The 10940-nt window shown below is 35.5% G+C and overlaps 3 protein-coding genes across 3 annotated transcripts; 1 reads left to right on the top strand and 2 right to left on the bottom strand.

Annotated features, from left to right (window-relative positions):
• Positions 1 to 2555: 2555 nt before the first annotated feature.
• Positions 2556 to 7494, bottom strand: LOC6652932 (multivesicular body subunit 12A). The gene is made up of 6 exons (XM_023181347.2): positions 7286 to 7494; positions 5360 to 5623; positions 5122 to 5280; positions 3596 to 3953; positions 3280 to 3528; positions 2556 to 3202 (listed from the first exon to the last, which is right to left on the bottom strand). Exons 2-6 carry the CDS (start codon positions 5590 to 5592, stop codon positions 3083 to 3085), a joined length of 1119 nt encoding a protein of 372 aa, XP_023037115.1. The 5' UTR covers positions 5593 to 5623; positions 7286 to 7494; the 3' UTR covers positions 2556 to 3082.
• Positions 7495 to 8102: 608 nt separating this feature from the next.
• Positions 8103 to 9421, top strand: LOC6652931 (ribosomal RNA small subunit methyltransferase NEP1). The gene is made up of 2 exons (XM_002075391.4): positions 8103 to 8366; positions 8440 to 9421. The coding sequence occupies exons 1-2, from the start codon at positions 8199 to 8201 to the stop codon at positions 9028 to 9030; spliced, it is 759 nt and encodes a 252-aa protein (XP_002075427.1). The 5' UTR covers positions 8103 to 8198; the 3' UTR covers positions 9031 to 9421.
• A 5-nt stretch (positions 9422 to 9426) lies between these two features.
• On the bottom strand, positions 9427 to 10343 carry LOC6652994 (28 kDa heat- and acid-stable phosphoprotein). The gene is made up of 2 exons (XM_002075390.4): positions 10320 to 10343; positions 9427 to 10261 (listed from the first exon to the last, which is right to left on the bottom strand). The coding sequence occupies exon 2, from the start codon at positions 10244 to 10246 to the stop codon at positions 9620 to 9622; it is 627 nt and encodes a 208-aa protein (XP_002075426.1). The 5' UTR covers positions 10247 to 10261; positions 10320 to 10343; the 3' UTR covers positions 9427 to 9619.
• Between the last annotated feature and the right edge of the window lie 597 nt (positions 10344 to 10940).

The raw sequence follows: 10940 nt of genomic DNA, 5'->3' as shown, positions 1-10940 counted from the left end.
AGTTTGTATACCTTTGCAACTTTTTCGGTAACTTTTTCCTTACCTGTAGCCATCAAAGTGGAAAAACGTTTAAGCTAAAAGGGCTAATGTGTCCGAAAGAACGGCCTTCAATCTTAGCATAGGAAATAACGAAGATATTGATCAAAGTCACTGTTTTCCGCCGATCGTTCCTATGGGAGCTATATGATATAGTCACCCGATCTTTATCAAATTCGGCACAGTCATTAACAGATATATTAAACTAACAAATGTTTAATTTGAAAGCAATCGCGTCAAAAGTAACGAAGTTATTGACAAAAGTCACTGTTTTCGAAAGATCGTTTCTATGGGAGCTATATGATATAGTCACTCGATCTTGATCAAATTTGGCATAGTCGTTTATATGTGTAATTAACTTAAAAATAATAAATTTCATGATAATAGCTCAGAAAATAAATAAAAAAAGTTCGTAAGAATTTGCACAATTTGTTTTGATTTTTATACCATACACCCATAGGGTGAAATGGTATATTAAAGTCGCCAAAATGTATGTAACAGGCAGAAGGAAGCATCTCCGACCCCACAAAGTATATATATTCTTGATCAGGATCAACAACCGAGTCGATCTAGCCATCCGTCTGTCCGTCCGTCTGTCCGTATGAACACCTAGATCTCGGAGACTGTAAGAGCTAGAGCCACCAAATTTGGTATGTAGACTCGTGTAGTGTGTAGAGTGACCAAGTTTATTTCAAATTTTTGCCACGCCCCTTTCCGCCCCCGCAATTTAAAAAAGCGTTTATCTTAAAAACTATTCCAGCTAGAGACACAATATTTGGTATGTATATTCGCTTAGTAAATGCACACACTTTGTACAATGTATAAAAATTTTGCCACGCCCTTTTTCTCCCCCGTAATTTGAAAAACTTGATTATCTCCCGTATTGTTTTACCTTATGCAATCCAATTAGGCACACTTAAATTTAATACTAATATCTAGCAAAATACCAAATTTGATCAAAATCGGACAAAAAACAGTCGAGTTATGCATATAAACGTTTTTCCATAAGGCCGGAGTTGGCCGTTGGCTGGTGGGGGCGCTAGGGTACATACATACGAGCGTTTGAGTGAGCGAGATACTAAGATATGCTTGTAAGAAGCATGTGAAAATGCATTTGTTTAATAAAGTTGAAGTGTTTGCTTTACTGGTGTATGGTATACCTAAGTCGGCGAGACGACTCACTTACTTCATTTTGTTGTCAATTTACCTATTGGTAATCCGGAACTGGCCCCTAATAGGCTGGATATTTCAGAACGATCAGCCAAGTCCTTATCGAGATATCTAGTTGACCAGTTCAAAACAATGTGATTTCGAGAAAAACACTTTTGAAAGTACACAAATCCAGGGCAAAAGGGAAAAAGTGCCTTTTTCTCAGCTTTTTAACAACAACGACTATCGAAAAATCCTTAATTTAAGTATGTATTCTATTCTAGCTATCGATTGACTTAGAACAAAAGGTTGGGGTGTCTCGACACTCGCCGAAATTTCAGTATTTCGAAATGTATGTATGTAAGTCAAAGTGCTCGTTAAATTTTAATGAGTCCGCTAAATCATAATCCTGAAAATGCATTCATCGTAAAATTACTGAGCCGAAAGTCTTGATTTTTTCGATCGGAACTTCCCCGAAAAACCATCCGTGATTGATATGCATTGAAAAAGCATTTAAATGAGATATAACTTTTGAGAATCCGCCAAAATGTGACAAAGTTACATATTCGCCAAGCTGAGAGTTTTAAAGAATTTTCAAGAATTTTTCAAATTCAAATCAGGTGATCCAAATGTTTAAACTTGAACTATTTTTTCAAATTTTAAGTCCGAATTCTAATTATACATATACTTACTAAAATGTCTTTACAAAAAAAGAGAAGAAAAATTATAAACAACATGTATTAAATTGTTTATTATTTAAGAGTATATGTATATATTTCAACTTGCTTATTGAAGATGATGCGGTTGATTGTATATATATATATATATATATATATATATATATATCTATTAAAAGGGAATGGGCAATGGTTTGGGAGGAGGGGGTGGTTGTTTTCTCTCTTTTGTATTTGTATACATATATATATTTTTAAGGAAGCTCTGCCAAATGCACTGCTTTAAATGTTTTAATCCTCAAATGTTGTTTGTACTTATATTTTCGTGTTTTTTTTTTTTTTGTTTTTTGTTATATAGACTTTACAGATTTTGACAAAAATCAATTGAATTTGATAGAATATTTGAATCAGAATCTAAATCAAGCAGTGCAGTGCATTTGTAGCATATCTGGGATATAGAAAGAATCTATGATTTTTACGTACAGTCTAATTTGTCTCTACTAACTAAGCATATCTAATATGTGTTTGAACATATGCTATAAAGAACCAACTGGTTTCTCTCTTTTTTCAAATTCTTTTAAGTTCTAAGTGGCATCTATATATATATATATATGTATATGTATGTATATATATATATGGTTATGTAACGGATATTTATTGACTGTTGTGTTAAAACAAATGACATGACAAACATTATTTCTTCTCTCTTGCCATCGGGCAATCACAATATTGTATATTTTGTTTATATATATTTATATAGATATATAGAGATTATTATAGTGTTAAAACGGTTTTTATAAATTAAAAAAAAAAAAAAAAAAACTAAGAAATGAAAAACTGAAAAATAAACCACAATAGAATTGCATGACGTAAATGGGGAAAGGCACAGGAATATTACACACAGATTTTTCTTGGGTGGGGGGAGTGTATTGACGGGAATTGAATTGGGTGAATTGGTTTTATTTGTTTTTTTTTGTTTTGCTTTTCCATTTCCAGTATCTAATAATATACAAGAAATCCGGAAACAATTTCGTTTCTCATATAGGTTTACCCAAAATGCATTCAAGAATGAGCTTTAAAGGTTTTAATTTCAGGTTGACCGATATAAAACACAAGCAGATTATCGATGTCCTATATTCCCCTCTCTTAATCCACTTTCATCTGGGGACCCTTCTTACGACTAAGTAATACATTTTGTGGGATGATTCTGCTGTTGACCTTGTCTATTTAAAAAATGGATTTTTCGAGGCGGAAGACTTCATGGTGCATAATATTTGACGCTCTAATTGAAAGTCATAGTCCAAAGATTTCAATAATTTGGAAGTATCTGGAAATGAAGGTAACTGCAAGAGAGGGACAGAAAGAGAGAAGTTAGAGAATATGCTCAAATAGTTTCTTTTTTTTTTTTACTTATACTCACATCATCGGCTGTCCATTGATTGCTCGATTGCAGTCTTACATCCACGACGAATGGCACACCCTCTAGTTCTGTGTAGGTTCCCAGAGTTCCGCTGTAAATGACAATGGAACCATTACCTACGGCTCTTCCAGCGGCCCCCACACTGGTTGCCGGACGTGGCGGAGCTGGCCTCTGTGGAGAATTTATTTGATAATGGGCCTGGATTTCCTCATAGTCATGATCTTGATTCTCCGTTGGCAACTGAGGCAACTAAAATGGAATTATATAAATATTTAATAAATTACGTTTAATTTGGATTTGAATTCTTAATACAGACCGGTCCTCTGGAGTTGCGTTGACCCTGCAAATTCAGTCGATTTAAGGCCTGCTCTGCCTCACATATTGTTCCACTGGCCAAGGCGGCCGATGCTGGCACTGGTGGTGGCAAGCGCATGGGTATGGCTCCAGTCTTATAGCATATAAGTATTCCATTAATATCACCGGCTAGCTTAAAGCCGTCGGGCGCGATTTTCAATTTTGAACAGAGTATTATATCGGTCACTGCTTGAGTAACTGAGCCACGTTTCGACAGCTTGTAGGCAATCTGACGTTTACGCCAGGCCTTCTGATCACTATCGGCTGTCCGAGAGAGTAGTGAGAACTCCTTGGGCGGTGGCACCTTCTCCGCAATGACCCTTTAAGGATGATGAAAAAAAAAAACAATATTTTTTGTTAAGGAAAAGTAACAAAAAGACGTAGAAAAAAGACGTATCGTAGAATTCTTATAAAAATAACTCAGGTTTTATTTCTATATAATTTTTAAACTAATTCTTTTCAATTTTAAACATCTATTTTACATCGAACTTATATTTCGTTTACTGCCAACCATAAAAAAAGGCTTAAACATTTCGATTAAAAACTTTTGGGAACGAGATTCCATTCCATTCGACTGCTGTCATAAGTTTTTCACATTAAATTTTTTGTGGCAACCAAAGAATAATTCTTTTAAATTAATCGTTGGAACGAAATTATAATATACTTATAATTGTTCTCAACATAATACAGACTAGTAGAAAAATATTAAAAAGCCAGTTATCTTACGAAAAGTTGCAATTAGTTTTCATTCTACTAGCCTTTGAGTCAAAAGCCGAATAAATTAAGTAGAAATCGGACATTCGGAATCGGAAACTAAAACAGACTCGATTTAGGAGAAACAATTTCTAATGAATTAGGTTACAATTATACAAGATATTATTGAAATTTGCAATAAATCTAATAATTTCGGATATGTAACTGAAATTTAGGTATCAGATATTTTTGAACACGAAACCCTTACGGCATATCCAACTTCGTACGCACGATCCATCCCGGAATGATATTCGGCCCAGATGGTCATCCGAAGTTAGTCTTATTTTACTTATCAGGTTCAAAAAAGTTATATTATTTAATTTCTTTCTAAGAAAACTACAAAATCTAAACTATTAAACTATTTTGGGTTCCTTTTGGAATCAGCGATCTCAAATTCATCAAAATCGAGTGATCAGTGATCAAAAAAAAGTTGAAATTTTGTTGCGCAGTGTTTAATATCTTTATAAACTTGAAAACTCCTATAAACCTCTTTTTTTATATATATTATACTTAGATAGGGAAATAAATATAGAAGATTAATAGAAAAAAGATAAATAGAAAAAAAGACTTTAACAGAAAATGCGGCAAGGCATACTTGACTGATTATTTCAAGAATTTGTATTTTAATTTAAACCGAGTGATTAAACTTAGTCAGTGTATTGTGGTGGAGTCACATGTTACCCGGATTGGAAAGAAAAATAAATAGAAATTTTAGTAAATTATTTCTGAACTCACTTTAATGTTTCGACAACATATTCCGGCAAACCCTCCGATTTGGATAAGCACAAGTAACGTGTAGTTTGTCGTCCAAATAGTATATTATAATCACGCCATAGATCCGCATCCGCGTCCTGATCATAGGTACGACTTATGGCACTAAAATTCTTGGGGCAGCTGCAGAAGTAGAAAAAACCAAAGAAATTAGTTTAGAATGAATTTTGTATTGCGTAGGCATAAGTAATGCATTGCATACCGATCAGAATCTTCGACAATATGTAACGAAGTTATAGGACGATTATCGGGCAGGAAGCTCATTATTGAATTGAACACATTTGTACCGGTTCCAAGATTGCCTCCAGTCCCCGGAGTAGCATCAGCCGCGGCTAGTGGTGAGCCAAGCAAAGCTGCCGTGGGTGAAGCTGAATTGCAACTGCTGCCAGCAGCAGCAGTAACTCCGCTTTGTATATGCTTTCCAGCCTTATTCATGATAAAGATGATGATGACTTATCTAAAGCTTCTGGTCGATTAGAGACCGCATGGGGGAAGAAACAAGAAACGCAAATATTAATATAACACATACCGGAAACTAATATCGCTTAGGCAACATACAGATACTCTTCTAATTGCCTTTTCTACAATCTTATGTAGGAATATCGCTTGTAAAGTATCGTTTAATCATTCTTAATCAAAGCTATTAAGAAGAGTTTATCTACTATATCATCCAGATATCAGCTATACAGCTATTCAGTGAAAATATGAGTTGAATTTCAATGAAAAGGAGTGAAAGAGAGTACAAGAAAGAGAACCACAATAAAGTATACCATTTTTAAGGATTAATGTCTTGGGATTATCCGAATCCGGCTAAGTATTTGGACATCCGGATTGTTCGGATAAAGAAACAGTACTAAACAAATTGCTTGATTAAATCACAGGTAATGAAAAATTTAAAGTGATATTAGATGGAATGATAGTACATAGTAAATTCGATCTTGGTCATTAAAATCTAGGAGGATAATTTTGAAATCGAAATAATCGTGTGATTATTAAATATTTTGCATGACCCATTGTTAGAGTATATTCCATAAATATTTTCAATTAACAAATCTTTGGATATCAAAACAGAAACCGAACGGATTTCCCCCTTATACTTCAGTTCAAATATGATTCATATTTTGTTACCGTTACCGAAGACGAACATGGAAGCACAACCAAAGGGGGTGGGGTAAACGAGGGTAGAAAGTAGGTATTACATATACAAAAGATGAGACTTTCGTGACGTATGCAATTTCCGTATTCTGAAGATCATTGGGAAGTTAGAAGTTAAAGACAAATTTATATCTATTAAAATATGCAATTTTAAAGATTTTTATGGGTTCAATGAATAATTTTCCCTTTCGACTTTTATGTATTGTTTGTTTCCCCCATTAGCCAGACTACGCCCATGGAGTGTACCCCCGGGTGAAGGTCTAATCCCGACGCTCATGAGAATCTTTTTTAGGTCGTCAGAAAAAAGGTGGCCAAGTGGCCAGAAACAAGAAATAAAAATGCATAAAAGTGAATGGAATGGAATAAAATGGAATTGGACTACAAATAGAATGGAATGCATAGATCTATGTGCCTATCTTTAATAGGGCTAATTTGAAGTGCCAAGAATTGATAAAAAAAAAAAAAGCTGCAACAACAACGAAAACAAGACACAATGTGTGTTTGTGTTTCGTACTGCATTGAGTCATCCAGTCACAGGTCCATGCCACCATTAGCCAAGATCAGACAAAGACAATACGTTTTTTGTTTTTGTTTTTAGCTTTAGCAAAGAATTTCATTTCCGTCTTCGTAGGGTTTCACTTACTACCACTTTCAAACCATCTCTCTAACACATAGCGCACACACATACCATGGCATCTCCCCTCCTACAAATCAAATTATTTGCCCTCTTTAATTTTATGTACATATGTACATAAATAGAAAGGCGAAGATTTCGCCCCGCAGCATTCTCCCCCGTCTACCAGTCGCCCCCTTTCCAAGACAACATCCTAAACAACTTCTAACTTAGCTTGCAGCCTAGCATCACGCACGCACATATACCAACACACACACACACAGGCATACTACCGTATAATTAATATTCTCGTTTTGCTCAACAATATTGTTGTTGTATTTTTGTAAAAAGTTCGCATACCTTTTGCCTTGTGGCCAATAAGCAAGGGACATCAATTAATTGCATTTAATTCATCTGCATCTGTCGCTACTTTAGTTTTAATTAAAGAACAGATTTTGTTTGATTTGACAAACAACAATGAAAATAGAATTCCGATTCGTTTGCTTTTTATTGTTGTAGCCCGCCGCCCGCAAACACACACACACATAAGCACGTACGAACTCACACACGAGCACAAACACGAAACTGTCAGCTGCTTAGGGATGGCAAACAACTTTTCTACTCAATGTATCGACTAGCCGGTTAATGTAAAGACCGCGTAATGCATGAAATTTAAAATATCCGAATAAGAATATTTTATCTATTGGATAATATCGGTGAATAATTAAGTGATGAGCGATGAGTCTTTACTATAATCTAGTCTCAACCAAAATCAATACATGTGTGCATAAGAATATGATAAAGCGTACCTGCCAATTTCAAAATATCTTTAGATAACTGTCAAAATTTCAAATTTGCAGTTTTTTTTTGATGGCAGCAATATATGAAAATATGCGCTTTTTCGATTTTTGCAACTTCCTTACCATACTTTAGAGACTTTAGCGAAATATAAACAAAAATATAAATTTTTATTTTTGTGCAGGAGATACTATGATGTTTACGAGCATACTTTATTCAGGAAATAATATAAATATTCAAAAACTCTAGAATATTTTATTCTGGCCGAACAAATAACGATAACGATATATAGTCGATAACAAAAGAAGTCGATAAACAGAAGGAACAACTGGTAACTAATTCCGGAACTGGTTTTATAAATAACAAAACTCACTGTTAAGTTAACATACCTACTGTTAAGTTAGCAGAACGTGCACATGTGCGCTCTATTTTGTTTTTGTGGAATTAAATTGTTTAGCTAAATACAGATACGATAATGGGTGGCCAAGGGAAAATGATAAATCGGAAACGTAAATTTGTTGGACGCAAATCTGATGATCCGGAATTCGATCTCGATAAAAAGCACTTTAAGGTGCTTCACGTCAATGCCACTGAGAAACGTTTGATCATCGTCCTCGAGGGAGCACAACTGGAGACAGTTAAGGTAAGATGTTCTATGAACAATGATTTAAAAATCTAAACACATTCTATCTCTCCCACTGGAATGTGCCTATTAGGTCCATAATACTTTTGAGCTGCTTAATTGTGATGATCATGCCGGAATTATGCGTAAAAATCAACGTGATCCTGGCTCTTGTCGTCCCGATATTACCCATCAATGCCTGTTAATGCTCTTCGATTCCCCCCTAAATCGTGCTGGCCTACTGCAAGTGTTTGTGCGTACCGAACACAATGTTCTCATTGAGATCAATCCACAGACACGTATTCCGAGAACATTTAAACGATTTGCAGGATTAATGGTTCAACTTTTACATAAATTTCAAATACGTGCAAACGATTCGTCACGTCGTTTGATGAGTGTCATCAAGAATCCTATTACCGATCATTTGCCAGTGGGCTGCAAGAAATACGCCATGTCCTTCTCCGGTAAATTGGTCAACAATCCCCGCGAACTGGTTCCCCATGGCGAAGAGGGCAGTGCCAGCTATGATGAGCCTGTGGTTATGGTCATCGGAGCATTTGCGCATGGTGTCCTAAAGTCAGATTATACGGAGGAATTGTTTTCCATAAGTAATTATCCTTTATCAGCGGCAATTGCCTGCTCCAAACTCTGCACGGCCTTCGAAGAGGTTTGGGGTGTCGTATGAACCTAACCAAGGTCTCTTTTTCTTACCCCTAAGTCGTGTATAAGTTACATATAATTTATATAGAGATACAAATATATATTTTCCTACAAATTGTATGCATAAATAAACCAATCGATGAAATTTGATCAAAAGTATCAAATAATGTTAAACTAAAAGCATCATGACGGATACATAAAGGTCCCTTTTTTTTATATTTAATGATTCCCATCGTTAATTTTTGGCAAAAAGGCTTGAATTATAATTTGTTAAGATAATCAGGTTTGAATTTTAATATACATATTTATAGATATATATAAATATATATATATAGGATAGCTATGTATATTTTCTTTATTACTTTATATTATCATCAATTACAAAATACAAAAAGTGTTTAATTTCAAAAAGAAAACTTTGAAAAAAAAAAAAATGTTAAAATGGATAAATTTTTTGATAGATGTATTCGCCTGCTCAGTGGATTGTAGAACAGTTGAAACGTATATTTTTTATTTTATAAACCAATCCGATCCGATGCTCTCTAGTTAATTCTTTTATGTTTTGGATCTTATTTCTAATTGCCATACGTCCCTGTTTGCAGGTTTGCGGGCTACTACTTTGCCGGCTTTTTGGACGTTTCGTTTGCCTTCTTTTCGGCTTCTCGCTTAGCGGCCGCCTCCTCACGCTGCTGGCGAATGAGAGCCAGACGGGCCAAGTCTGCTTTAGCCTCGGTGGTTTTGCCAGCGGCATGAAGCTTTTCATAGCGTTGACGAGCCTTTTGCTTTTCGATTTGTTCGCGTTCGCGGCGAGACAGTTCCGGCTTATTGCTACCCGAGGCACCCGGACCAGAGTCGTCGATTTTGATTTGCGACAATTTTTGAGTGGCCTTCTTGGTCACACGATTGGGATTCTCGATTTCGATGAGAGATGCCACACCCTTCTTGGCATCACGTGCTTCAGCCTCAGAGTCATCTTCGGATTCGTTATCCTCAGATTCCGATGAATCGTCTCCGGCGCCGCGTTGCTTTTGTCTTTGAGCGGCTGTTGACCTGCTAGCGGCGGGTTTTGGCTTGGCTTTCGGTTTGGATGTTGAGGCAGCTGCTTTACCATCATCATCTTCATCGCTCCCACTACCGCTACTTGACTGATCGCTATCCTCCTCTGATTCCTGTTGCAGTTCCTCCGGAGAAGTAAAATGACGGCTACGGCCTTTGTGGTTAACGAATTTTCCTCGTGGCATGATGGCAACCTGGAACTAAGACTGAGGCTGTATATATATATGTATAAATTTTATATATATATATATATTGTACATATATATGTATAATGTCTGCTTATAACCCTAAATTGTATATCGATAAAGTATTCGATAGAAAACTAATCATGTGAAATGTCAAAGTGGTATGACACTAGTCATTTAAATAGTCATCATCTATGTGTAGAAATATGTGGATATAAAAATTATATATTCAATACAAGAATTCAACAAAAATAAATGCGTATTAATCATATTTCTGCAATATATAAATCGAATGCTTCGTGATTATTAATTTTATTTTCTCATCCCCCTTTAAATGTAGTGTCATACTAAAGTAATCGATATAACATTACAGAGGTGTTTCGATAACTTTTATCGTACACCGCTCTATTAGCACACAAAAAATAATCGGTAAACAACTTGGATTTTCTTTACTCTTCTAATTCTACGTTAATTTGCTTAATTTGCCGTTTAAATATTTGCAAATTGGGCGAATTACATTAGTCTAGGGTCAACAAAGTAAAAGGAATACGGATTAAAGCACCAAAACAGCGGCAACGATCTACAAAAAAACATTTCCCTTTTTCCTCTATACGACATTTTCCACGCTCCGCAGGTTCGCCATTTTGTTTCGTTGTTTTCATTCGTTCATCGTGGTCGTGGTTGTAGTCGTCGC

Source organism: Drosophila willistoni (genome assembly GCF_018902025.1).
Source record: "Drosophila willistoni isolate 14030-0811.24 chromosome XL unlocalized genomic scaffold, UCI_dwil_1.1 Seg142, whole genome shotgun sequence".
Lineage (NCBI taxonomy): Eukaryota > Metazoa > Arthropoda > Insecta > Diptera > Drosophilidae > Drosophila > Drosophila willistoni.
Note: the sequence above shows the minus strand (reverse complement) of the source record. Positions and strands in the feature narration are given on the sequence as shown.

What these genes read in the sequence shown, in the direction of transcription:
- LOC6652994 (XM_002075390.4), bottom strand. Translation starts at nt 10,246, where the DNA reads ATGCCACGAGGAAAATTCGTTAACCACAAAGGCCGTAGCCGTCATTTT.
- LOC6652931 (XM_002075391.4), top strand. Translation starts at nt 8,199, where the DNA reads ATGGGTGGCCAAGGGAAAATGATAAATCGGAAACGTAAATTTGTTGGA. An exon ending in CACAACTGGAGACAGTTAAG is followed by an intron (nt 8,367 to 8,439) that starts GTAAGATGTTCT and finishes TGTGCCTATTAG; the next exon opens with GTCCATAATACTTTTGAGCT.
- LOC6652932 (XM_023181347.2), bottom strand. Translation starts at nt 5,592, where the DNA reads ATGAATAAGGCTGGAAAGCATATACAAAGCGGAGTTACTGCTGCTGCT. An exon ending in AACGCAACTCCAGAGGACCG is followed by an intron (nt 3,529 to 3,595) that starts GTCTGTATTAAG and finishes ATTCCATTTTAG; the next exon opens with TTGCCTCAGTTGCCAACGGA. An exon ending in ATCAATGGACAGCCGATGAT is followed by an intron (nt 3,203 to 3,279) that starts GTGAGTATAAGT and finishes CCTCTCTTGCAG; the next exon opens with TTACCTTCATTTCCAGATAC.